Source organism: Mirounga angustirostris, unplaced genomic scaffold, assembly GCF_029215605.1.
Source record: "Mirounga angustirostris isolate CCGP_5_RB_7025 unplaced genomic scaffold, mMirAng1.0.hap1 SCAF_5, whole genome shotgun sequence".
In the NCBI taxonomy this organism is placed as follows: Eukaryota; Metazoa; Chordata; class Mammalia; order Carnivora; family Phocidae; genus Mirounga; species Mirounga angustirostris.
In genome coordinates this window covers 350,855-373,009 of record NW_026991713.1, presented here as the reverse complement: position 1 = coordinate 373,009, position 22,155 = coordinate 350,855, and the positions used below count along the sequence as shown (strand labels likewise).

General features: G+C 57.3%; 1 protein-coding gene across 15 annotated transcripts in view; it reads left to right on the top strand.

The window, feature by feature from the left end:
• Window positions 1–21,495, top strand: part of PPP6R2 (protein phosphatase 6 regulatory subunit 2) — a 78,205-nt gene extending 56,710 nt beyond the window's left edge. For 7 of the 15 annotated variants that reach the window (XM_054506633.2, XM_064590408.1, XM_064590405.1 and 4 more), the window contains 19 exons: window positions 963–1,075; window positions 1,462–1,575; window positions 2,990–3,116; window positions 3,626–3,772; window positions 4,117–4,269; window positions 9,605–9,808; window positions 10,968–11,032; window positions 12,756–12,871; window positions 14,422–14,507; window positions 15,584–15,664; window positions 16,056–16,153; window positions 16,698–16,755; window positions 16,907–17,031; window positions 17,206–17,369; window positions 17,750–17,912; window positions 17,998–18,086; window positions 18,501–18,663; window positions 20,377–20,601; window positions 20,679–21,495. In XM_054506633.2, coding sequence (XP_054362608.1) covers window positions 963–1,075; window positions 1,462–1,575; window positions 2,990–3,116; window positions 3,626–3,772; window positions 4,117–4,269; window positions 9,605–9,808; window positions 10,968–11,032; window positions 12,756–12,871; window positions 14,422–14,507; window positions 15,584–15,664; window positions 16,056–16,153; window positions 16,698–16,755; window positions 16,907–17,031; window positions 17,206–17,369; window positions 17,750–17,912; window positions 17,998–18,086; window positions 18,501–18,663; window positions 20,377–20,601; window positions 20,679–20,730 — 2,343 coding nt within the window. In that variant the 3' untranslated portion in view covers window positions 20,731–21,495. Of the gene's footprint in view, window positions 1–962; window positions 1,076–1,461; window positions 1,576–2,989; window positions 3,117–3,625; window positions 3,773–4,116; window positions 4,270–9,604; window positions 9,809–10,967; window positions 11,033–12,755; window positions 12,872–14,421; window positions 14,508–15,583; window positions 15,665–16,055; window positions 16,154–16,697; window positions 16,756–16,906; window positions 17,032–17,205; window positions 17,370–17,749; window positions 17,913–17,997; window positions 18,087–18,500; window positions 18,664–19,060; window positions 19,169–20,376; window positions 20,602–20,678 lie in introns of those variants that run through there. The other 8 variants (XM_064590409.1, XM_054506641.2, XM_064590410.1 and 5 more) reach the window with 8 other exon arrangements.
• Window positions 21,496–22,155: the final 660 nt, after the last annotated feature.

The following is a 22,155-nucleotide window of genomic DNA, read 5'->3' as shown; positions in this document are numbered from 1 at the left end:
CTGCAGGAGTCACTGTTGAGAGTTTGGAGTATATCCTGATAAGCCTTTTTTGATGCATGACAAAACTAAACACGATTGCTTGCCCTCAGCAGTTGGAGAACAGTGGTGCCGACTCTGTCTGAGCCTTTGCTGCGGCCTGGCCACGCTGTGTTCTGTTCCTGTCTGTCCCCAGGGCTGTCAGACAGCTGGGCAAGGGGGCCTGTGCTCCCGACTGAGGAGGGTGGGTGCCCCTCCACTAGCATGAACCCTGTGGCCTGACTGGCCTGCTCCCCGGCCCAGAGGCAGGGGTGAGGCCACAGGGACCTCCGGCTGCTTTCATTTCTTCCTAAAATAGTCGTGCACGCACTTCCTTTAGCCCAGAGTTCCCACAGCGTGCATGTGAGGGCTGTGTGTTCTGATGCTCCCGGCAAGGAGCCAGGGGATATTTCTCTCTAGTCAGTTCATCTGCATCACTAAACACCCCACATTGTTGGAAGTGCACTGTCCAGATTTTCACCAGTTAAGGATTAGTGTTGCCCTAGAGGAGTTGAGGCCTCCTGCTTTCTCTATAGCATCTTGCCTGTTTCCATTAGCTTCCAGGACTCATTCTGAATGTTACCAGCTATGATTTAATACTTAATATTTTAAATATGAATTTAAAACACAGTGTCAGTAACGTGGTCACATATGCAGCATATCTCAAAATGGTTCAAGGGATGGAGCAATGTCTGTGTGGTGTATTTGACCCTTGGGAGAGCCCCATTTGGACTTTTGGGGATAGTTCAGTTCATCCAGAAGGTCTGACCAGACTTGCATCCTGACACCAGAAAGGCCAACCAGGCAGCTCTGAAATGGACTGGTTTAGAGAGTCCAGTGTCCTTCCGAGAACTGAGCAGTGGGGTGGCTCCCACTGTCCGGGAGGCAGCTCTGCTGGGCTTTCTCCTCAACCCTGAGGGGAGTGCGGCATCTCCTCTTCCTTCCAGAGACAGTCCAACGCCTCTCAGACCCTCTGTGACATCATCAGGCTGGGCAGAGAGCAGGGCGGTCAGCTGCAGGAGGCTCCGGAGCCCGACCCCCTCCTCACAGTGCTGGAGTCGTGAGTGCTGGCTGTGTTGCGGGTGCCTGCCTGGGTGGGTGCGGGGTCTTTCTGCGTCCTTAGGAGGTCTCCACGCCCTGCTCTGCGCACCGGCAGATGCTGCCGCCTCTGATTCAGATTCTGACAAGCTGGCTATGAAATACCACATCCAGTTAACTTGCTAGAGCTGTTTCTCACGGGGAGGGGCTCCAGGGGTCTCCTGCCAGGTCCAGTGACTTGTGACCAGCAGGGGCAGGAGGTCGTGAGAGCCCTGGGTGTCTGGCCTGGAGCCTGAGCAAAGCCCCTCTGAGTCTTAGGGTGTCCCTCCTCCACGGAGGGGAGAGACAGTCCCTTGGGCTTCAGGCGGTGCGTCTGCCCAGCAGCAGTGAGCTCTGTGTGTCTGACAGGCAGGAGTGCGTGGAGCAGCTTCTGAAGAACATGTTTGACGGAGACCAGACTGAGAGCTGCCTCGTTAGTGGGACTCAGGTGTTACTTACCTTGTTGGAGACAAGGCGGGCTGGGTGAGTGTCTTGCGTGAGTGAGTGCTGAGTGTGACGAGTGGCTGGGTGTGTGGTGTTTTTCACAAATTGCTAATTATGTAAGTAATCACATGGGTAGACTCTCCTTGTTGAAAAGGTAAACGTATGGCTCCTTTGACCTTTGGCATCCGTCATGTTCCCGCCCCAGTCCGAAGGCACCGAGGGTCCCCAGCTTCCAGAGTGTTCACAGATGTGTCTGTGGAATAGGTGTGGCCAGTGAGTTTCCCTGCGGACTGTCCCAGCGTGTGGGGTGCGTGTATGGTGTGCGTGCCCCTGTGTGCGTCTGTCTGCTCTACTCTGTCCCCTCCTGTACGGTGGTGGTGGCCAGTCTCCTGGGCTGACTGGTTCTCTTATTTCCTTGTTCTGGAGGGAGCTTCGTCGAAGCCCCAGCATTGATAAACTGGACTTAACAGCAACAACAAAAAAAACAAGAAAATGACAAGAAATTGAGTTAATGTTGGTAGTGAGATTATTAGCAGTTTTTCTTTCTCTCTAGGACCCAGTACGTATCTATTAGTTTATTACCTAAAACTAGAATGATGATGCAGTCATTGTTTACTCTAGTTAGGCCACCAGAATATTGATTGTTTGCATCTCTGTGAACCCAGGGAGCCTGGTCCTTTTCTGTAGGAAGTGGGGGCTCTTCTGAGGGCCTTTCCCAGCCTTGGCTGTGGTGAAGGGACAGCATGAAAATGACACATAAAACAGAGATGAGGGGCACCTGGGTGGCTCAGTCAGTTAAGCGTCCCACTCTTGGTTTTGGCTTAGGTCATGATCTCAGGATCCTGGGGTCCAGCCCCGTGTTGAGGGGGGTGGTGTCCACACTCAGCGGGGAGTCTGCTTGGGATTCTTTCTTCTTCCCTCTCCCTCTGCTCCTCCCCCCACTTGCACTCTCTCTCTAAAATAGATAAATAAAATCTTAAAAAAAAAACCCAAAACACCCAAAACAGAGATGAGCCAGCTGATTCTCTTTTTTATTCTTTTTTTGTATTTAAAATGTTTTTCTATAATGGTCACATATTACTTTTATAACTGAAAAAAATTATTTATATGAAGATCTCTGAGAAATTAGTTGGAAAAAGCCGGAGGGACAGTGTGGAGTCCTGTCTCCTGTTTCTCAGCCAAGGAGTGGGAACCATGGTGACTATTTCCAAAACAAGGGGAGGGGGTCGGAGATGGTCCAGGGAGCGAGAGGTGCCGCCAGCCCGACGGGGGCGAGGGGCCTGCCCTTGGCCATCACCTGGGAGCGTTTTCTAAAGGCCAGTGGTGCCTTTCTCTTCTCTCTGTACCAGTCACCAAACCACCCTTGAGCCGATGACTGGAGGAGTTGGGGGGCGAGGTGAGACAGAGGATGGGGCGCATCCCGCGTGTCTCCATCTGCTGTCCTCGTCCACAGGACAGAGGGCTTGGTGGACTCCTTTTCTCAGGGACGGGAAGGGCTGTGTACCGTCAGCAGCGGCATACTGCATGGCATTGAGCCACGGCTGAAGGACTTCCACCAGCTTCTGCTCAGCCCGCCGAAGGTAGGTGACCCTGACCAGCTATTAGGGACCCATGCAGCCATTGTAGGCAGGATGGTTTGCAAGCAGAGGACCCTACTCCCCAGCTTGAGAACCACCAGGCAGATGCCAGAAGCGTGTTTTCACACCCTCATCTGCTGAGTATCCATCTCTGCTCTGAGGTAAGGCCTAGGGGTTGGACATTTTGCAGCCCCCCCGCCGCATGACTCTTGTGCTCTGAAATAGGGGTCATCTGAGAGCCGTTTACCAAGTTGAGGTCTGGCCTCCAAGTCAGGGACACCAGGCCAGGGGTCAGGGAGGGTCCCAGGGGAGCCCTTTGCTCAGCTCAGCAGCTCTGGGCAGCACTTGGGTCATGCGGAGAAGGGCTCAGTCGCTTAGCCGCCATCCGGTCTCACCATGGGGCCCCTCTCAGTCACGGCCCCTTTCCCTTTCCTGGGTGCTTCTTAGTACTCACCGTGATTTACTGCACAGCTTATTTTATTTATCAACTTACCGTCTGCCTCTCCCACTAGAAAGTGAGCTTCATGCAGGTAGGGATTCTGGAACATTGGGTTAACGAGAAGGTGGACACGTCATGCTGCCATGCATGGGGTCAGGAAACACCTGCGTCCAGTGTGACAAGGCCACTGTTACCCGTGTCCTCCGAGAGTCTTCGTGAGGTTAGCTCAGGGTCCTGAGAGAGCTGGCCCCATCTTGCACATGTCTCATGAGCTGAGGTGCACATCTCTTTGCCTGGTTTGCTGAGACCAGACAGCCCTGGGCTTCTTGGGGCAGTGGACCACCATTGCTTGCTGCTTTGTGAGGCCCTGAGGGGAGTGCTGGGGCTCCTAACCCCGCTGACCCCCCGCTTCCTCTTGCGGGCAGTGCTGCCCTGACCAGCCTCCACACACACGTCCCACGCCTCCCCAGCCTGGGCCCCTTCGAGCAGCTACACCAGAGCTGAGAGGAGCCAGCAGTGGTCATGCTGGTTGCAAGGCTCTAACTGGGTGGTGCTTCTTTGTAGAAGACAGCAATCCTGACCACCATCGGCGTGCTGGAGGAGCCTCTGGGGAACGCCCGTCTGCACAGTGCCCGCCTCACAGCTGCGCTGCTGCACACAAACACGCCCAGCATCAACCAGGAGCTCTGCCGGCTCAACACCATGGGTTTGCTGCTGGTGAGCGGGCGGGGCCGTCTGCGTGGCCGTCTGGTCTGCAGCAGGTGGGCAGACCGGGCAGTGTCCGTCAGAGGCAGGCCCTGGACCTCAGCATACGGACAGGGGTCTGCCCGAGGGGAGGCTTCGGTTCTCTCCCGGAACAGGTACGGTCTGTGCCCAGAGACTACTTCCCGGATCCGTGCCGGGGCTGACGGCGCTGTTGCCGCTGAAGCATGCTGAGTAGCAGTGGGACAGGCCTTGCTGTAGGCTCGTGCAGAATTGGTCTGGAGGCACAGGGCAGATCTCTAATCCAGCTTGAGGGAGTGGGGAAATGACGGCCCATCTCCTTTCTGCCTTCTGCCGAAGATAGAACTTCCGTTACAGCTCTTCAACATAACGCGTTCTAGGATTGCAGCTCCCGGTCACCCACTGTGGAAGGTCACCCTAGCAGTTCTTGCCCAAGCCAATGGGAAATGGCCCTCTCCTCCGCAGATGCCTCTCAGTTGCCCCCAGGACAGCCTTGGGGCCTGAGGGAGAGGGGCAGGCAGGCAGGGCCGGCTGTGGGCAGCTGCTGAGGACGGAGGGTGCTGACAGGGTGGGGCATCACCCTAGGTGTCAGCCATGGGTAGATGCAGTCTCCAGTCTTGTCTCTGCCTTTCTGTAGGGCCTCTACTCCCAGAGAGCTGATGTCTTCTAACATTTGAATCCTTATCCCAGGAGGAGCCAGCCTTGGCACTAGGCCCGAAGTACTATTGGTTTCTTCCAGTGTTTGGACCGTGAGCCCAGATACGGATCAGGGGGTTCAGTTAGAAAAGGCCTCCTTTCCTCTTCCGTCTCTCTCACCCCTCTTTCTGCTTTTATCTTACTGTGGGAAAATACACGTAACCTAAAATTTACCATTTTTATGATTTTTAAGTGTACAATTCAGTGGCATTAAGTACCTTCACGATGTTATATAACCATCACCACTGTCTTTTTCTGGAACTTTCTCATCTTCTCAAACAGGAACTGACCAGTAAACAGTCTATCCCCACAGCCCCCTCCCCAGCCCCGCCGTCTGCTCTCTGTCCCCCTGGGTCTGACCACTGCAGGTGCCTCCTAGAAGTGGAACCAGACAGGATTTGTCCTTCTGGGTCTGGCTTGTTTCAGCACAGTGTCCTCAGGGCTCCCCCGGGTCATGGCAGGTGTCAGCAGGCTGAGTACTACTCCACGATGCCGATGGCCACGTTTTGTCTGTCCCTCCAGCTGGCGGGGGACAGCGGGGTTGCTTCCACATGTTAGCTGTTGTGAGTAGGTGCTGCTCTAAGTACAGCTGGACAGTACCTCTCTGAGACCTGCTTTCATTGCTTTTGGGTATATGCCCAGAAGTGGGATTGCTGGGTCGGAACGTATTTCTGTGATTAATTTTTTGAGGAGCCTCCACACTGTTTTCCACGGTGATTGTACCAACTTACGTTCCCATCAGCAGTGTATGGGGGTCCAGTTTCTCCACATCCTCATCAACACCTGTTTTCTGTTTATTGGGATTTTCTGTTTGTTTTTTAATAATAAGCATCCTAGTGTTGTAAGTGGTATTTCACGGCAGGGGTGTTCTGCTTTGCATTTCCCTAATGATTATCTCTGGAGAACTGTTTGTTCAAGTCCTTTGTCTATTTTTTAAGTGGGTTTTTTTTAATGGTTGAATTGTAGGAGCTCTTTATATATTCTCTATATTAAAACTTACCGGATGTATGATTTGAAAATACATTCGTCCATTCTGTAGATTATTTTCACTCTCTTGATGATAGCATCTGACACAAAAGTTGTAAATCTTGATAAAGTCCGACTTCCTATTTTTTTCTTCTATTGATTGTGTTTTGGGTGTCGTATGCAAGAAATCATTGCCAGGTCTGCTGTCATGAAGCTCTCCTCCTATGTTTTCTTCTAAGAGTTTTATAGTTCTAGCTTTACTAGGCCTTTGATCTATTTTAAGTTAATTTTTATATGTAGTGTAAGATAAGGGTCCCACTTCTTTCTTTTCCATGCTGATATCCAGTTTTTCCAGCACCATTTGTTGGAGAGACTGTCTTTTCCCACTTTGAATGATCGTGACGCTGTCATGGAGAACCAGTTGACCATGTGGAGCCTGGCTGTCTCAGTGGGTAGAGCATGTGACTTTTGATCTCAGGCTTGTGAGTTTGACCACCAGGCTGGGCTTAGAGATTACTTAAACGAAAGAAAGAAAGACAGGGAGGGAGTAAAGGGGCTGGGGAAAGGGAAAGGAAGGGAAAGAGGGAAGGAAGAAAAGAAAGAAAAAGAATCAGTTGGCCATATATGTGAGGATGTATTTCTAGACTCTCGTTTTTTTGGTCTATATGTCTATCCTCATGCAACTATCACACTATTTTGATTACTGTAGTTATGTAGTGAGTTTTAAAACTGGAAAATGTGAGTTCTCCAACTTTGTTCTTTTTCAAGATTGTTTTGGCTGTTTGGGATCCCTTTAGATTCCATATAAATTTTAAGATGGAGGGCGCCTGGGTGGCTCAGTCTCTTAAGCGACTGCCTTTGGCTCAGGTCATGGTCTCAGAGCCCCGCATTGGGCTCCCTGTTCAGTGGGGTCTGCTTCTCTCTCTCTGACCCTCCCCTCTCTTGTGCTCTCTCTCTCTCTCAAATAAATAAAATCTTTAAAAAAGTATAAATTTTAGGATGGGTTTTCTATTTCTACCAAAAAAAAATGCCATTGGGATCTTGATAGATAATTAGTCTATAGAGCACTTTGGGTAGTATTGTCATCTTAACAAAATTAAGTCTTCCAATCTACGAACATGGAGTCTTTCCATTATTTATGTCTTCTTTACTCTTTTCAGCACTGTTTGTAGTTTCTAATGTACAAGTCTTTCATTTTCTAGGTTTAATTTATTCCTGAGTATTTTATTCTTTTTTTATTTTTATTTATTTTTAAAGATTTATTTATTTGAGAGAGCGAGAATGAGAGAGAGAGTACATGAGAAGGGGGAGGGTTAGAGGGAGAAGCAGGCTCCTCGCTGAGCAGGGAGCCCGACGTGGGACTTGATCCCAGAACTCCAGGATCATGACCCGAGCCAAAGTCAGACACTTAACCAACTGAGCCACCCAGGCGTCCCCTATATGTATCTTTTTTTTTTTTTTTAAGATTTTATTTATTTGAGAGAGAGAATGAGAAAGAGAGAGCATGAGACGGGGGAGGGTCAGAAGGAGAAGCAGACTCCCCGCTGAGCAGGGAGCCCGATGGGGGACTCGATCCCGGGACTCCAGGACCATGACCCGAGCCGAAGGCAGTCGCTCAACCAACTGAGCCACCCAGGTGCCCATCTTTTTTTTTTTTTTTTTTTAAGATTTTATTTATTTGACAGACACAGTGAGAGAAGGAACACAAGCAGGGGGAGTGGCAGAGGGAGAAGCAGGCTCTCCGCTGAGCAGGGGGTCCGATGTGGGGCTCTATCCCAGGACCCTGGGATCATGACCTGAGCCGAAGGCAGACGCTTAACAACTGAACCACCCAGGCACCCCCTAAGTATTTTATTCTTTTGAATGTTGTTATAAATAGAATTGTTCTCTTAATTTTTTTAATCTAAGCTAGTGTGTGGAAATGTACTATTTGTGTGTTGATTTTGTGTCCTGTGACTTTGCTGAACTTGTTTATTAGCTCAACAGTTTGTGTGGAATCTGAAATTTTCTGCATATAAGATTGCATCATCTGTGAAAAGAGGTAATTCTACTTCTTTCTTTCCAGTTTGCACGCCTTTTATTTCTGTTCCTTGCCCAGTTGCTCTGTTTAGAACTTCCAGTGCAACATTGAAAGTGGGCATCCTTGCCTTGCTCTTCATAGAGAAAGCTTTCAGTCCTTCACCCTTGAGTGTGGTGTTTGCCGTGGGCCAGCCACACATGACCTTTATCACGTTGAGGAGGTTTCCTTTTATTGTTAGTTTATTAAGTGTTTTTATCAAGAAAATATGTCAAATATTGTCAAATGTGCTTTCAATATCAGTTGAGACGATTGTCTGTTTGGTTTTTTTTTCCCCCTTTATTTGGTTAATATGGTGCATTACATTGGTTTTCAGATGTCGAACCATCCCTGCATTCCAGGAATAAATCCTGCCTGGTCTTGGAGTGTAGTCCCTTAACATGCTGCTGAGTCTGGTTTGTTAGTATTTTGTTGAGGATTTTTGCATTGATGTTCATAAGGGATATTGGTGTGTGGTTTTCTTGGCGTGTCTTCATCTGGCTTTGATAACGAGGTAATACTGTCCTCACAGAATGAATTAGAAAGTGTTCCTTCTTTATGGGGGAAGAGTTTGAGGATTGTTGTTGTTGATTCTTCTTTAAATGTTTGGTAGAATTCATCAGTGAAGCTGTCTGGCCCTGGGCTTTTCTTTATTGGAAGGTGGGTCTGACTCTGTGTTGAAGAATAGGTAACATCGTGAAGCCGCCTCCAGGGTCACTCAAGGTCACACAGGCAGAGAGAGCGAAGCTGAGATTTGGGACCATGTTTCTGTGGAGAACTGTGTTAAGCAGATGGGCTTCCTGCCTTTTAGCCATTTCCCAAATCCTTGGTGTGGAGGAAGGGCCCATACTCCTGTCTCGGGGAGTCTACACCCTGTCCTCCTGCCCCATTTCCCCCCCTGCATACCCCTCCTCCTCCCTCGTGGACAGCAGAGGGCCTGAGACACAGGCTGCCATAGCCACTGTGGCCAGAGGGATGTGGACAGGCATTCTGTGTCACTCCTCCTTGCTGCTGCCTCCCTACTGGCATCGGGGACCAGAGAGCCCGAAGCAGGCTGCCGTGCCCAGCCCTGGTCCAGGGGTGCTATGCGGCCACCCTCACTCAGCCTCCTCTGGGCTTCGGCCTGTGCAGCTGAGGTTTGGGCCCTGCTGGGTTCCTTCAGGGAGTGCCCACGTGTGCACCTCTCGATTTCATGTCCCCTCCCGAATAGAATCCCTGGATGTCTGAGAATTTAATGTACTTCCAGTAACTCATGGGTCAAAGACAGATCATAAAGGAAGAATAGTAAAAATACCATATAGCAAAATGTATAAGGATACCTGGGAAAGAAAAAAGGCTAAAAGTGAGTGAGTTAAGCTTCTAACTTAAGGACAAAAGGATAAGCCCACCACAGGACGTGGTCAGATGAGAGCAGAGATTACCGGGAGCGGAACAAAGCAGCAAGCTGGGGATGGAAGGGCAGGTGGTCATGGAGAGACCGTGTCAAGGAAGAACCTTCAGCGTCCCCTGACCACTTAGATGGCCAGGGGACAGTGATCCCCTCACTTGTGTGGTCCCGCCGCCAGGAGAAAACCAGTCCACAGACTTTCCTCTGTCCTCTGTTTACCCCAGGACCTGTTTTTTAAGTACACTTGGAATAACTTCTTGCACTTCCAAGTGGAACTATGCATTGCCGCCATCCTGTCCCACGCTGCCCGGGAGGACAGGGCGGAAGCCAGCGGACCGGAGAGCGGGGTGCAGCTTCTGCCCGGGAACGGGGGCCCAGACACCCCCCCGCCTGCCGCCAGCCGCCCTGAGAGCACAATGGTGACCCATGTAAGTCCGGCCAGTGACCCGTGTTTTGCTGTGTGCCCTGCGCATCACTGCTTGCTGAGCCCACCCTCAGTGTGTGGATGTCGGCACTAACGCTGGCCGCCCGTGGCCACCCCTAATCCTCCCAGGACGTGGATGCGCTGCCCTCCCTCCACCCATCAGACTGCGAGTCACAAAGGAACTGTCCACGTTTGCCAGGGCCACTGTACTGGGGGAGCCGAGGCGCCGGAGGGGGAGGGTCTGCTCCTTCCAGGCCGGTCTGCTGTACCCTGTCGTAGCCATGAAGGAAAATGCAAGGGAAAGAGAGAGCATGAGTCGAAAATTCTCATGAGAAATGCTCTGGGATTATGGACCTTTTGAAACTACATTCTCTCTCCTTTTCCTTGCTCGCCCATGAGTGCATGACGGACGCTCACCTCCGGGACTGCCCACAGCTTTTCCGGGGCCTCAAGCAGGCACACCCCTGGTGTCTGTGTCTCCCTGCCCTGAACTGCTCTAGCGTTGTGTCTGGCAGAGAGTCGGCCTCAGCAGGTGTTTGCTGAGGAGGAGAGGAAGCAAGCAAGTGCCCGGCTGGGTGCTCTTGAGAAGTAGCACTGACGCCCCTCCCCGTGTCAAGGAGCCCACTTAGAGATGCTTCCCTGGCAAGGCCCGGGGCTGTGCAGGGACAGCCCTGGCCCTCAGGCTGGCTGTGAGGCCCACACAGGAGGGGCAGAGGCTCGGGAAGGCCTTGGTCTTTGGTGAGAGTCCCCATAGAAGGTGTGGCTTGAGCGAGTCCTGCAACGTGCAGGCCTGAGCTGGACAGCAGCCCAGGGGGTAGACAGCCGGGGGCAGGCGACTTCAGTGGTGAGGGCCACACGGGGGTGGGGGTGTGCAGGGGGCCCCGTGTGGGGTGGGGTGTGAGTTGAGTCCCAGAACAAACGTGCAGGCACAGGAAACAGTACTCAGGCTCACTCCTTGCTTCTGGACACAGGAGGTGGGAGGAGGCCAAGGGGAAGGAGCGGAACTGGGCAGCCCTCGGGGGGCCTAGGGGCTGCAGAGAGGCCGCAATGGTGTCCCTGCCCACGGTGAGCCTTGTGCTCGTGTGCCTGCTTCACCGTCTGGGGGTGGGTGGAGGGGAGTGTGCAGCCCTGTAGACCCTGACCAGTGTCACCTGGCCCTCTAGCTGTTCCAGAAGTGCTGCCTGGTCCAGAGGATCCTGGAGGCCTGGGAAGCCAATGATCATGCTCAGTAAGAACCCCCGGGGGGCTGCAGGGGGTGCCTGAGGGCCCAGTGCAGGTTTCTGGGGCCACCACGGGGTGTCCAGGAAGGGCATCCTGTTCCTGGATGAACACCTGGAAGTGCTGTCCAGGGAAGGTCAGGGCCTAGGGGGACCAGAGGAGACGGGCCGAGCAGCTCTATACTCCACCCCCGCCCTCCCCATCTGTCAGCCAAGACCCCATCTTATACCCACAGTGTGTCCTCAATTCTCCCATCTCCCCACCCCAGCCACCAGCCAGTTCTCACTGAGCCCTGAAACCTCCCAAGCGCATCTAAGCTACTTCCTGCTGGCTTTCCTGCCCCACCCAGCTGGGATCTATCTGAAACACACAGATGGTCTCACCGTTGCCTAGAAGTCTCGACCACCCAGGTCCCGCAGAGGTGTGGCCTGTGGGGCCCAGTGTGGGCAGCCCCAGCCCCACCCTCACCCTGCCTTCCCTTGGCCCTGCTGACTTCTGCTCCCAGGGGCTCTCTGACCTCACCTGGTTCATGGCCCACATCCTGCTGGTACAGAACCCACCAGTTTGCATCCTCTAGAATACGTACAAGATGGGGCCATCTGTCCTTCCTTGGGCCTGGTCCTTGCAATACCCACTGAAGCGAAGCCCTGGGCGGAGGCTGCTCTTGTACATTCTGTATTTGTGCACATGGGCACCTGTTGGGGGGGTACTTCATCGCTGTCACTAAGGGTCCACGACGCCCCAGAGGTTAAGACGGCAGGCTGACAGGCCTTGTCCCTGGCCCCGTCCTCCTGTGCCCTGGGCAGCTCCTCACAGGCCTCCCTGTCCCACAGGCGCTCTCCTGACCCCTTCCTCTACCAGGCTGGGCTCATGGGCTCAGGGGCTCACCTTTGCTTCCTCTCCGGGGCGCTGTCAGCCTTTTAAGACAGAGAACATGGTCAGAAGCAACTCTGTCCACTCTGTGACTCAAGTGCTGCATTTCTAGATGTGTGAGCATTTTACATCTTCCTAATACAGGAGGGATTTTAAGAGGTGCCCTTCTGTTGGGTCATGTGTGACAGATGAGAGGTTGAACACAAAGCTGCGTGTGCATGGCAGCGTGGGATGGAACGGTGGACAGAAGCCAGGCCGTGGGCCTCAGGGTGCATAGGGCTCGGTGAGGGGGAGGCAGTATGGACACCGGGCAGAGAGCCTGGCAGAGACAGGCCAGCTCTGAGCCGCCGGCCTCCTACAGCAGCCCTTGCCCTGGCCTGCCTGCTTCTGGGTCCTGTGTGTCCATTCTTGATCATTCCCGGGTCAGCACGTACAGCAGAGATGCACTGTATTTTAGTCTTTCGGAGTCTTCTGCCCCACTGGGTGTTCCTTCAGGTCAGCCAGCTCTGGGCAGAGCTGGGAGGGCGTCGGGGGCTAGGATAGGTCAGAGGTGTCAGAGTGGGTCGAGGGACACGGTGTTGGACCAGGCCTGCAGGGCGGGCGGAGGCCCATCAGGCCCTGCTAGTATGGAGGTCTGGTCTGGACGGTGGGGTAGGAGCAGTGTGACTGGAGTTACTGGCTGGCACACAGCGGGTGCTCTCCAAAAATAAGTCCTGCAGGTAAGGCTGTGAGGAAGGATTCGCCGGGGCGGGGCTGGGGGGTAGTGGGCACAGGGAAGGCCATGCGGGGCAAGGTCAGGGCCCTGGTGGACACACAGTGAGGCCACCCCAGTGGCCCCCTGGTCCTGCCGCTCATTCCAGGGCAGCGGGCGGCATGAGGCGCGGCAACATGGGCCACCTTACCCGGATCGCCAACGCGGTGGCGCAGAACCTGGAGAAGGGCCCCGTGCAGACCCACATCAGCGACGTCATCCGAGGTGAGCCCTTTCTGCCCTCGCTGCCTCTGACCCCTGACCCTCAGCAAGCGGTAACTGCACTGGAGTCAGATTGCTTTCCCACGTGGAACCTTCTCTCAGGTGGGCCTGGGTCCCAGGTGTCCGAACAGACATCCGTGGGGGTTCTCCTTGTTCCCAGAGACCCTGTCCAGTGCCAGCATTCAGAAACACAAGTGGCCCAAGGTTCTCCTGTGCTCTGCTCAGGGACCACCCGAGTCCTGTCTGAATGCCGCCCTCCTTCTCTGACTCAGGCAGTTTTGCAGACCTTTCCAGCACGAGTCTGCGGAGCTGAGGGAGCTGGGGGAGGTAGCCTGTGTGCCCGAGAGTAGGCTGTGGGGCCTGAGCAGAGGCAGCCCCTCCTCTGGTCAGGCCTCACCTCTGCTCTCAGCCTGAGACACCCCCACCCTCCCGACCTGGAGCCCCAACACTCACACCCCTTTCTGGCCCTCATGTCCTGGCGTGGTTCAGACAGGAAGGCGGGCAGCTCAGAAGGGTCTGTGTGACCCCACTAAGGCAGACGATGCCCGGGCCAGCCTGAGCAGGATGTTGAGAGGCCCCGGAGCTCGGGTGGACAGATGGACAGATAGGTGGAGTGCATGAGTGAGTCAAGGAGGCTGAGGGTGGACAGCAGCCAGGACTCCCCAAGGTGCTGGGGTTGGTGTTCTACCAGCTTCCTGACCAGGACAGTCTTCCTCAGCCCCATGTGGGATGCTTGTGTTCAGTGAATGGTGCTTGTACAAAGGAGTAAGCTCCGTCGGGAGGGTCCCCACAGGGGGTGTGGGAAGGTGGTCATGCTGCAGCCAGGCCTCAGGTGCCTGATCCTGGAGCAGGCACAGGGGGATGCTGGGGCTCATCCTCCATCATGCAGCTGAGGAAGCTGGGCCGCAAACGGTCAGGCCACTTGTGCAGCAGGTGTAGACCTGTGGCCTGGCCACACAGGTGTGTGGCCACTCCCTCACAGGGTCTCAGCTGTGGTCCTTGTGGCCCATGGCCAGAGGTGAGCTGAGGAAGCTCTGGGTGGCCCTCCAGGATGGAAACAAGGAGGTGTGCTTGGCCCCTGGGTCCTTTGGCGCCCGTGACAAGGGGTGTGCGGGCCCGGGGAGGCTCCCCACAAAGGGTACAGGTCGGGGTGCAAGAGGTGAGCCCAGAAGCTCTCTGCCGTGGTCTTCTGTCACCGGCTGCAGACGGACTCTTTCTGGGGCTGTGACCTTTCCAGAAAACAGGCACACAGAGGCACATGGCTGGGACGGAGAGGGCTGGTGGTGGGCGGGGGCGGGGGGCGCGCAGAGAAGGAAGCTGGGCTGTTTCCTCAGCAGTCCTCCTCCCTGGTTGCTTTGCAGCTACCTGTGCGCCACGTAAGCTCAGGGGTCCGCGCCTGCTCAGCTCGGGCCCTGTCCCTGTGAGCGCCCTCAAGTTCCTGCGGGACCCTTGGCCTCCTTCCCTTCCCACAGCCCTCCGATGTCCCCTCCGGGCTCTCCCCACCTGTGCGCAGTAGCGCGGACACCTGGTTCACCCCCGGTGCTCCCTTGCAGGGCTCCCTGCGGACTGCCGAGGGCGCTGGGAGAACTTTGTGGAGGAGACCCTGGCGGAGACCAACCGCAGGAACGCTGTGGACCTGGTGAGGGGCTTGGGGGGCTTGGCTGTTCCCGCCGCACGGCGTCAGCTGGTGCAGTGGCCATGCCTTCCTGTCTGTGTGGGCGCGCGTGTGCACATTGCGTGTACGTTTATGTGCGTATGCGTGCGCACGCGTGTGCACACTGTGTGTATGTGCATGCGTGTGCATGAGTGCATGTGCATACGTGCAGTGTACGTGCGTGTGTGCATACGTGCAGTGTGCGTGTGCACAGTGCGTGTACGTGTATTGCGTGTGTACGTGCGTGCATGTGCAGTGCGTGTGCATGAGTGCACATGCGTGCATGTGCAGTGTGTGCACGCACGTGTGCACAGTACGTGTATGTGCATGTGTGCGTGCGTGCATGTGCAGTGTGCGTGTGCGTGCATGTGCAGTGCGTGTGCATGAGTGTACGTGCGTGCGTGTGCGCGAGTGCATGTGTGTGCGCGTGCAGTGTGTATGTGCACGCGTGCGTGCATGTGCATGAGTGCGCGTGCATGTGCAGTGTGTGCGTGAGTGCATGTGCGCGCGCGTGTGCGTGAGTGCACGTGCATGTATGCGCGCGCGTGTGCAGTGTGCGCGTGAGTGCACGTGTGCATGTTCGTGCCTGTGGATATGAGTGCGCGTGCACAGTGTATGTGCACGTGTGCGTGCATGCATGTGCATGAGTGCGTGTGCGCGCGCGTGCACAGTGTATGTGCACATGTGCGTGCGTGCATGTGCAGTGTGTGCATGAGTGTGCATGTGCGTGAGTGCATGTGTGCGCACGCGTGCGTGTGTGCGCGCGTGTGAGTGAGTGCGCATGTGTGCACGCACGTGTGCTTGTGCGCACCCACGTGGCCCCGCCTGTGTGCAGCGGAGTCTCCGGCTCCGTGTCCTGAACACAGACCTGTCCGGCTTCAGGCCCCACTGGCCCCCTGAAGCCTCAGCAGAGCCCCCTCCCTGTTACACCAGGACCCCTAGTGTGTTCTTCGGGGCTCCTGATGCCCGAGGCCCAGTGTGCCCTACGCTGAGGGGAGGGGCTAGGGGGCAGGAGCCCCGGGGGGTGTGGGGCTCACGTCCACCCACTCTGGCTGTTTCAGGTAAGCACCCACCACCTTCACCCCTCGAGTGAGGATGAGGACATGGAGGGCGTTTTCCCTAATGAGCTGTCCCTGCAGCAGGTGCGTGTGGCCACTCTGCACACCTCCGGCAGCCCTGACCCGCTCTCGGCAGCCCTCAGGCCTCCGGGGCGTGCTGGACGGCGCCCTGCTGAGCTGCCACGGCAGACCGCCCAGGGGAGTGTGCCAGTCCCCACGCACCAGGCTCGAGCAGGGGAGGGGCCGGAGGTGCAGCCCCTGTAACAAGGGGGGGACCCCCTGAGCCACCTTACCTCAGTAAACCCTGGGGGATCTGGTGGATGATCTTGAAACTTAGAGGAAACGAAGCTCTTTGGACACAACCCTGCATTGGCGTTATCCCGAGAGGTTAGGTTGGGAGAAGCCGAGAAGCACCAGGGGGTTTTTCGGGAGCAGCCTTGGGCTGAGGCCTACCCTGCGTCACCCTCCCTGCCAGGCTTTCTCCGAGTACCAGGTCCAGCAGATGACGGCCACCTTCGTGGATCAGTTTGGCTTCAACGACGAGGAGTTTGCTGACCAGGATGACAGTGTCACGTGAGCTCCCAGGATGTGCCCGGGGCCGTCCACCCTGGCCGGGGTCCTGTCACTGGGGAGCTCCCTTGCACACCACGGCCCCCATTTGAGCCGCCTCCTTCTCCCACGACCTTGTTCCCTGTCCCTTTTGGAAGGAGCTGGGTTCTGCTCAGTGTGACCAGGTTCCAGGCCTGCGGCCTCATCCTGCCTGGCCCTGGAGGCTGTCCTGCCACTTCCTCAGCTGGGGGGCCGGGCTGAGACACTCTCAGCGATGGCAGGTTGTCACCGTGCAGACCAGGGACAGAGTGGACCCAGGTGGAAAAAAGCAAGTGTGTGTGAGGAGGGAGGCGGGCTCAGAGAGCCGCCCCCTTTGACCGAGGCCCCCATCTGTTTTACCCACGTGGCCGGTCGCTGCCCGCAGAACTGTCCACACCCTTGGACTTGGCTGTGCTCCTCCCAGGAGGTGCAGCTGCATCTGGCATCCGCCAAGGGCACGAGCGAAAGTACCCGGCGCATTGGGCGGCCCTGGCGGCAGTCCAGGTGCTGAGTATCTCCCTTGTTGCAGTGCTCCCTTTGATAGGATCGCGGAGATCAACTTCAGCATTGGTGCTGATGAGGACAGTGTGAGTCCTCTGCTCCATGCTCATTGGGTGTGGTGGGGACACAGTGGTGGGTGGGCAGCAGGGGGAGACCGGGCCCCCATCCTGTGAGCCCCTTGCCTGGCTAAGCCCCTCTGGGAGCCACGTGTAGCTACGTGGGTGCTCTTGCTTGCAGCCCAGCGCAGCTCTGTTTGAGGCCTGCTGCAGTGACCACATCCAGCCCTTTGATGATGACGAGGAGGATGACATCTGGGAGGACAAGGAGATGCACTGCACTGCCCGGGTGACGGCCAGAGCCAGGTGTGAGGCCCACCTGTCTCCCCAAGCCTCCTGAGGCAGAGAGGCCCCAGAACGCTGTGTGCGCGCTCTCAGCCCTGCCCCAGCCACGATGCTCTGGATGCACAGGACAGGATGCTCCCAGGGTCCCCGTGTGGTGCTGGCTGGGGGCTGCTCTGACCATGTGTCTTTCCCCAGGTTTGGGGGTCCTCACACCTCAGAGAGCTGTTCCAAGAATGGCCTGGAACGTGGAGGCCAGGACAGGAAGGAGGGTTTGGAAGCAGACAAGGATGCCGCTCGGGCAGGTGCCCCTCTGGCTTCTACCCAGAAGGAAGGTCCTCGCTTGGAGGGTGGCTCAGAAGGTAGACGCTGGGGACACAGGGTTCAGGCTGGGCAGGGGACTTGGACAGGGACACAGGCCCCGGCCGGCCTGTGCATGGTGGGGGCTGCAGTGGGCTTTTGTTATCTGCTCACTTGATCTGTACGAGCTTTCGAGCAATGTTCCTGAAGGTGGCACTTGTCCCATGCCCCCAGCCGTGGTGGTGCAGGATTGATGGCAGACCCCGGCTGCCCCCTGCTCCCAGTCGAGGTTACCCTAGCCACATTGTCACAGTTGGTGGCCGTGACACCACTGGTCCACTTCTTGTGGGGTCCCTGCAGCTCTGGGCTTCAGGGCCCTGAAGGCAGGTGGGGCCGACCTGTGGGTCAAGGGTGCCTGGACTCCTATGTCTCCCCCCAACAGGCACCTCGTGGACGGTGTTTGACGAGCCGGTGAACTCGCCGGCACCGGCCCCGGGAGTGGCGGTGGATGTGGGTTCCAACGTGTGGGCAGCCAGCACCCCCAGCTCCTCGGCTTTGGAGGAAAAAGGCTGGGCCAAGTTCACCGACTTCCAGCCTTTCTGCTGGTGAGGTGGGGCGGGCCGGGAGGTCACCCCATCTGCCCTTGGGGGTGGCATGTCCCCAGAGGGGGCTCAGCCTTGCCTTCCGCAGCTCCGAGTCGGGGCCTAGGTGCAGTTCCCCAGTGGACATGGGCCACGGCGATGCCCAGGATGGCCCGAAGCAGGGCCCCGAGAGAGCCCGTGAGTAGGAGGGGCTCTGAGCACAGGGAGTGGGAGGATATGGCCAAGGCCCCTTGGGCTGTGTCTCCCTGGCAATGCTGGGCTTTGCAGCCGGCAGTCCTTCAGGTGCAGATATGACCGGCCTGCCCCATCCACGCTGCTGGGAGCCTTGCTTTGTCGGTACAGATCACCCCCATGCACTGCGCCACCTCCCTGGCCATCCTGGGGGCTGTTCAGGGTCCTTGACCCTGAGCCCCTCATCAGACAGGCTTGGAAGCCCCACAGGGCTGAGTGGGGGCCCTCCGTGCCTGGGGGAGGACCGTCTCTTCATACAGTTTTTGTAAATGCACACATGCACACGTGGGTTTGAGGACCCTGGGGCCGTGCCCCGCGGCCCCTCCGTCCTCCCTGGACATTAGCAGCTCCGTCTTGTAGTAGGCCCGGCTTCCCCATGTGCCTGGAGCGCCTGTGTCACCAGGAAGGCCCCCTTGGTGGTCTCCGACCACGGTGAGGACGAGCAGAAGATGGCTGGTGCCTTGGAAGCTGTCAGTCTGGGTCCCAGCCGGGAGGCTCCCCTGCTGCCCGCATCAGTCCCCAGGTGTGCAGGATGGGGTGGGCACAGGGTCCCCAGGGGCACACGGATTTCTGGCTGTCCCTGGCACTCTGCTCACCCGGAAGCAGGCTGACCCTGATGACCTCATGACCGAGGATGCTGGCCCTAGGGGGGTTGGGACGCCCGTTCATCTAAGTGGGAGCCAGGGGTCAGGGGCATTTTCATTGAGATAAAGCACAGGGCCTCAGGGTCCCACCCTGGAGGCTCGGAGATGGGGCTGCCTCACCCCTAGGTCTTATTGAGGACAGTGGCCAGGGTTTTGGGTCTCTGGCCAGCTGAGCTGCCACCCCAGGATCTGGGGTTGCTCCACGTGGTGGGGAGAGGGCACAATGGCCTTTATGCCCCACTCAGCCTGCACCTCAGAAATGCCCTTCATGCTCAGACAGGATGGGGGTGTCTGAAGACCTCGTTGGGCCACGTGAACTCTGACTGCAGGCATCCTCCCAGCAAGCTTCTCCCCACGCATCCCTCCCTCAGGCACAGGAAGAAGGTCCAGGCCTTTGGGATCTATCACTGGACAGACCCCTGGCTGGGTCTGGTGGGCTGGGGGGCGGGGAGGGGGGGGGAGTGTTAAGGAGCTGTGAGTTGTGAAAATAGGAAACTGGGGGCCGGTGGGCACTTGAGAGAGGTGGTGGTGGAGCCGAAGCTTATAGGGGCAAGGGGGAAGGTCCCCCAGCAGAATCCCAGCAGGAGGGGACAAAGACCAGGTACATGACTGCGTGAGTGGTGTGGTCTCTCCTTCCCCCACAGCCCGCTGCCCCAGCCCTGGGGGTCCCAAATGGTTTTGGGGCTTGGTCCATCCCATTGGTGGGGGTCTACTCTGGCTCACAGCACACTCATTCTCGGGACCTCAAACAACATGGCCTGTCCTCGTTAGCCCCCTGCCCTTGGGGGGCACAGCCTGGAGCCAGCGGGGTCTCAGTGTTTACAAGCGTGGGTCAGACGAGGGGGCAGGGCACCAGGGCCCATGCATGGTGGCTCTTGGATTACAGGTGCACATCGGGTTCTTGAATGGGTTTAATTCTTTCTCAAAGTTCAGAATCACTGCAAGTCTTAAAACCTCTTCCTTTTTTCCTGACTCCCCCACCTACAAACCACCTCTGCTCTGAAAAGCAAGTATGGTCCTTGTGAAAGCAAGCGTGCATTTCCAGGGCTGTCTGCACCAGCATTCCCAGCCAGCCTGTGGGGAACCCCCAGGTGATGCCCATCTGGGCCGACACGTGGTCCCCAGGGCTTAGGGTCTGTTTCTTACGCTGTCCGTGGCTGCTCCACCCTGCCTGGCTCCCAGGGGTCTTGTGTGGTTGGAGGTGGTCTCACATGTACCAGAAGCAAGCACTGGGCAGGTGTGGGCTGAATGGGGAGCCACGGGCTCACTCTCCTGCTGGGCTGCAGCGAGGAGGGCCAGTGTCCTGAGGTCACCTGTTCTTGCCCTCTCCAGGCGTGGGAGGGAGCGTTCCTGGGCACATGGCCTGCGGGCCCTCCCGTAACCCGGCGCGGGGCTGGGGGCTGTCTGGAGAGGGACCAGGTGTCGGGGGGCAAGCTTGGGATGCGCGCCGCCTGGAAGGTCTGGGGCCTCAGTGGACAGGCAGGTGGTCTGGCGCTTTTAGCACTTGGGGACGCAGAGCTGCCTTGGCCAAGTGGGTCCCTGGGCTACCCTGGCGGTGGTCCAGGACGCTGGAGCCTGCGTTTGCCATACAGGGCGGACACGCTGTCAGACCCCACCTCCCCCACGCCTGCAGAAGCAACCTCCACCTCGGCCGTGGCTGTCCCCCCCGAGGCTGCTGTGGCGGCCAGCCCAGCACCGAGCAAGGCCAGCCCCGCCCCAGCCACCGTGGCAGGCTCCCCGGGGCCTGCGGTGGCCGTCAGCTCTGCGGCCCCAGCCACGTGCACGGTAGCCATCCTGGGCACCGTGACGAGAGACAGGTGAGCAGGTTGGGCTGGGGGGGCTGCATGGGTCTCTCGGGCCCTGAGGGCTCCAACCCCCACCCGTCCCCCTACAGGAAGATGGACTCACCACCCCCTGCAGGAGCCGCCTCGAACGGCCCCGTGTGATGCTGCTGCCGCCCAGCCACGGCGCGCCCTTATCGAGAAAACTACCTGGTGATGATGCAATTTGTCTTTTTAATTTAATTTAATTTAATTTTAAAATAAATGCTGCATTGGTAGGGCTGCCAGTTGGAACCAGTCGGACAGCCCAGCTTGCGTCTCTCCTGCCTGACCCCAGCTCCGCGCACAGCAATAAGGCCTCCGACGTGCGCTCTGCCGGCGGGAGCCGGGGGCCGCGACCCCAAGACGCGTGCGCACGGAGGGCCGCGATGGGCGTGGATGCCGTGGGCTCCGAGCCTCAGTTTTTACGGATTTTTTTTTTAAACAAACGCAGGAAAGAGCCACGTGTTTGCACTTTTGTGTCCAGCCACAGCAAAGGGTCTCCCTGGCTCTGGGGACAGATGTGGGTCTGGAGCTGGACTGGCCAGACAGGGTCTTAGCTGCCCAGCGTCCCTGGGAGCTGGCCTTGAGCCAGGCTGCAAAATTTGACTGCCTTAAAATAAGACCCTCACGGCCTGGTGGGGCAGTTGGGGCACCTGGCGGGGGCTGGCCATGGGTGTGCAGGATGGGGCGCGGGGGTGCGGAGACTGGCCTCAGCGGTGCCGGGTGGGGTGGGGTCTGCACCTGTTGGGGAGGGCAGGGCCAGGCCACGTTGTCCTGGAGGGGTCTGTAGGATTATTTTGTGTTGAGTCCATTTTTAATGTTCTGATAATCTGACAGGGCACCCAAGACCCCAACTCCCAATAAAAGTTGTGTTATTCTTACTGATAAGCCTGTGTATTGTTAAGCTGCAGGCCCTGGACCCCAGCCTGACCGGCGTGGCTGCAGCAGGGAGTCTCCAAACCGGAGCGAGTACTGAGCTGTTCTTTTTAAACAAGCTCTGCCTGGAGCTCGTGAGCCAGCGCCGTCCCCAGGGCCGTCCTGTCCTCACTGGCTGGGCAAGGGGGGCAGCCAGCAGGGCCTCCCTGGGCACTCAGGGCCAGGGGGTAGAGGTCTGCCCACTCAACAGCCTTGGTCCTGCACTGACCTCACCCTTTGGCCCCTGCTTTGGTGACTTCTGACCTCCCTCCCAGGGACCGCCTCATGGCTGCCCGGCCCCCGTGTGAAATCAGGTGGGCATAGGGCCCCAGGTGTGGATTTCCTGGGCCTTGGGACCCTCAGTCCGATAGCTGTCCGTGTGGCCCAGAGAGAACCGGGGGCTCTCCTCACGACTCACCTGACGTTACCTGTGGGTCTTGCCTGTGTCCACACCTGCTGCTGACCTCCCCCCGACAGGTGCCACCACCTGCTGGGCATTCCCCGCACCCCACCTGGCCGGCTCAGGTGCAGGTGGGACTCACATTTGTGTGGCAAAGGAGAGGGGTAACCCCAGTGGCACCCATCATGCCCCAGACAGAGGCCAGGGCATGGAGAACGGTCAGGACCTGAGGC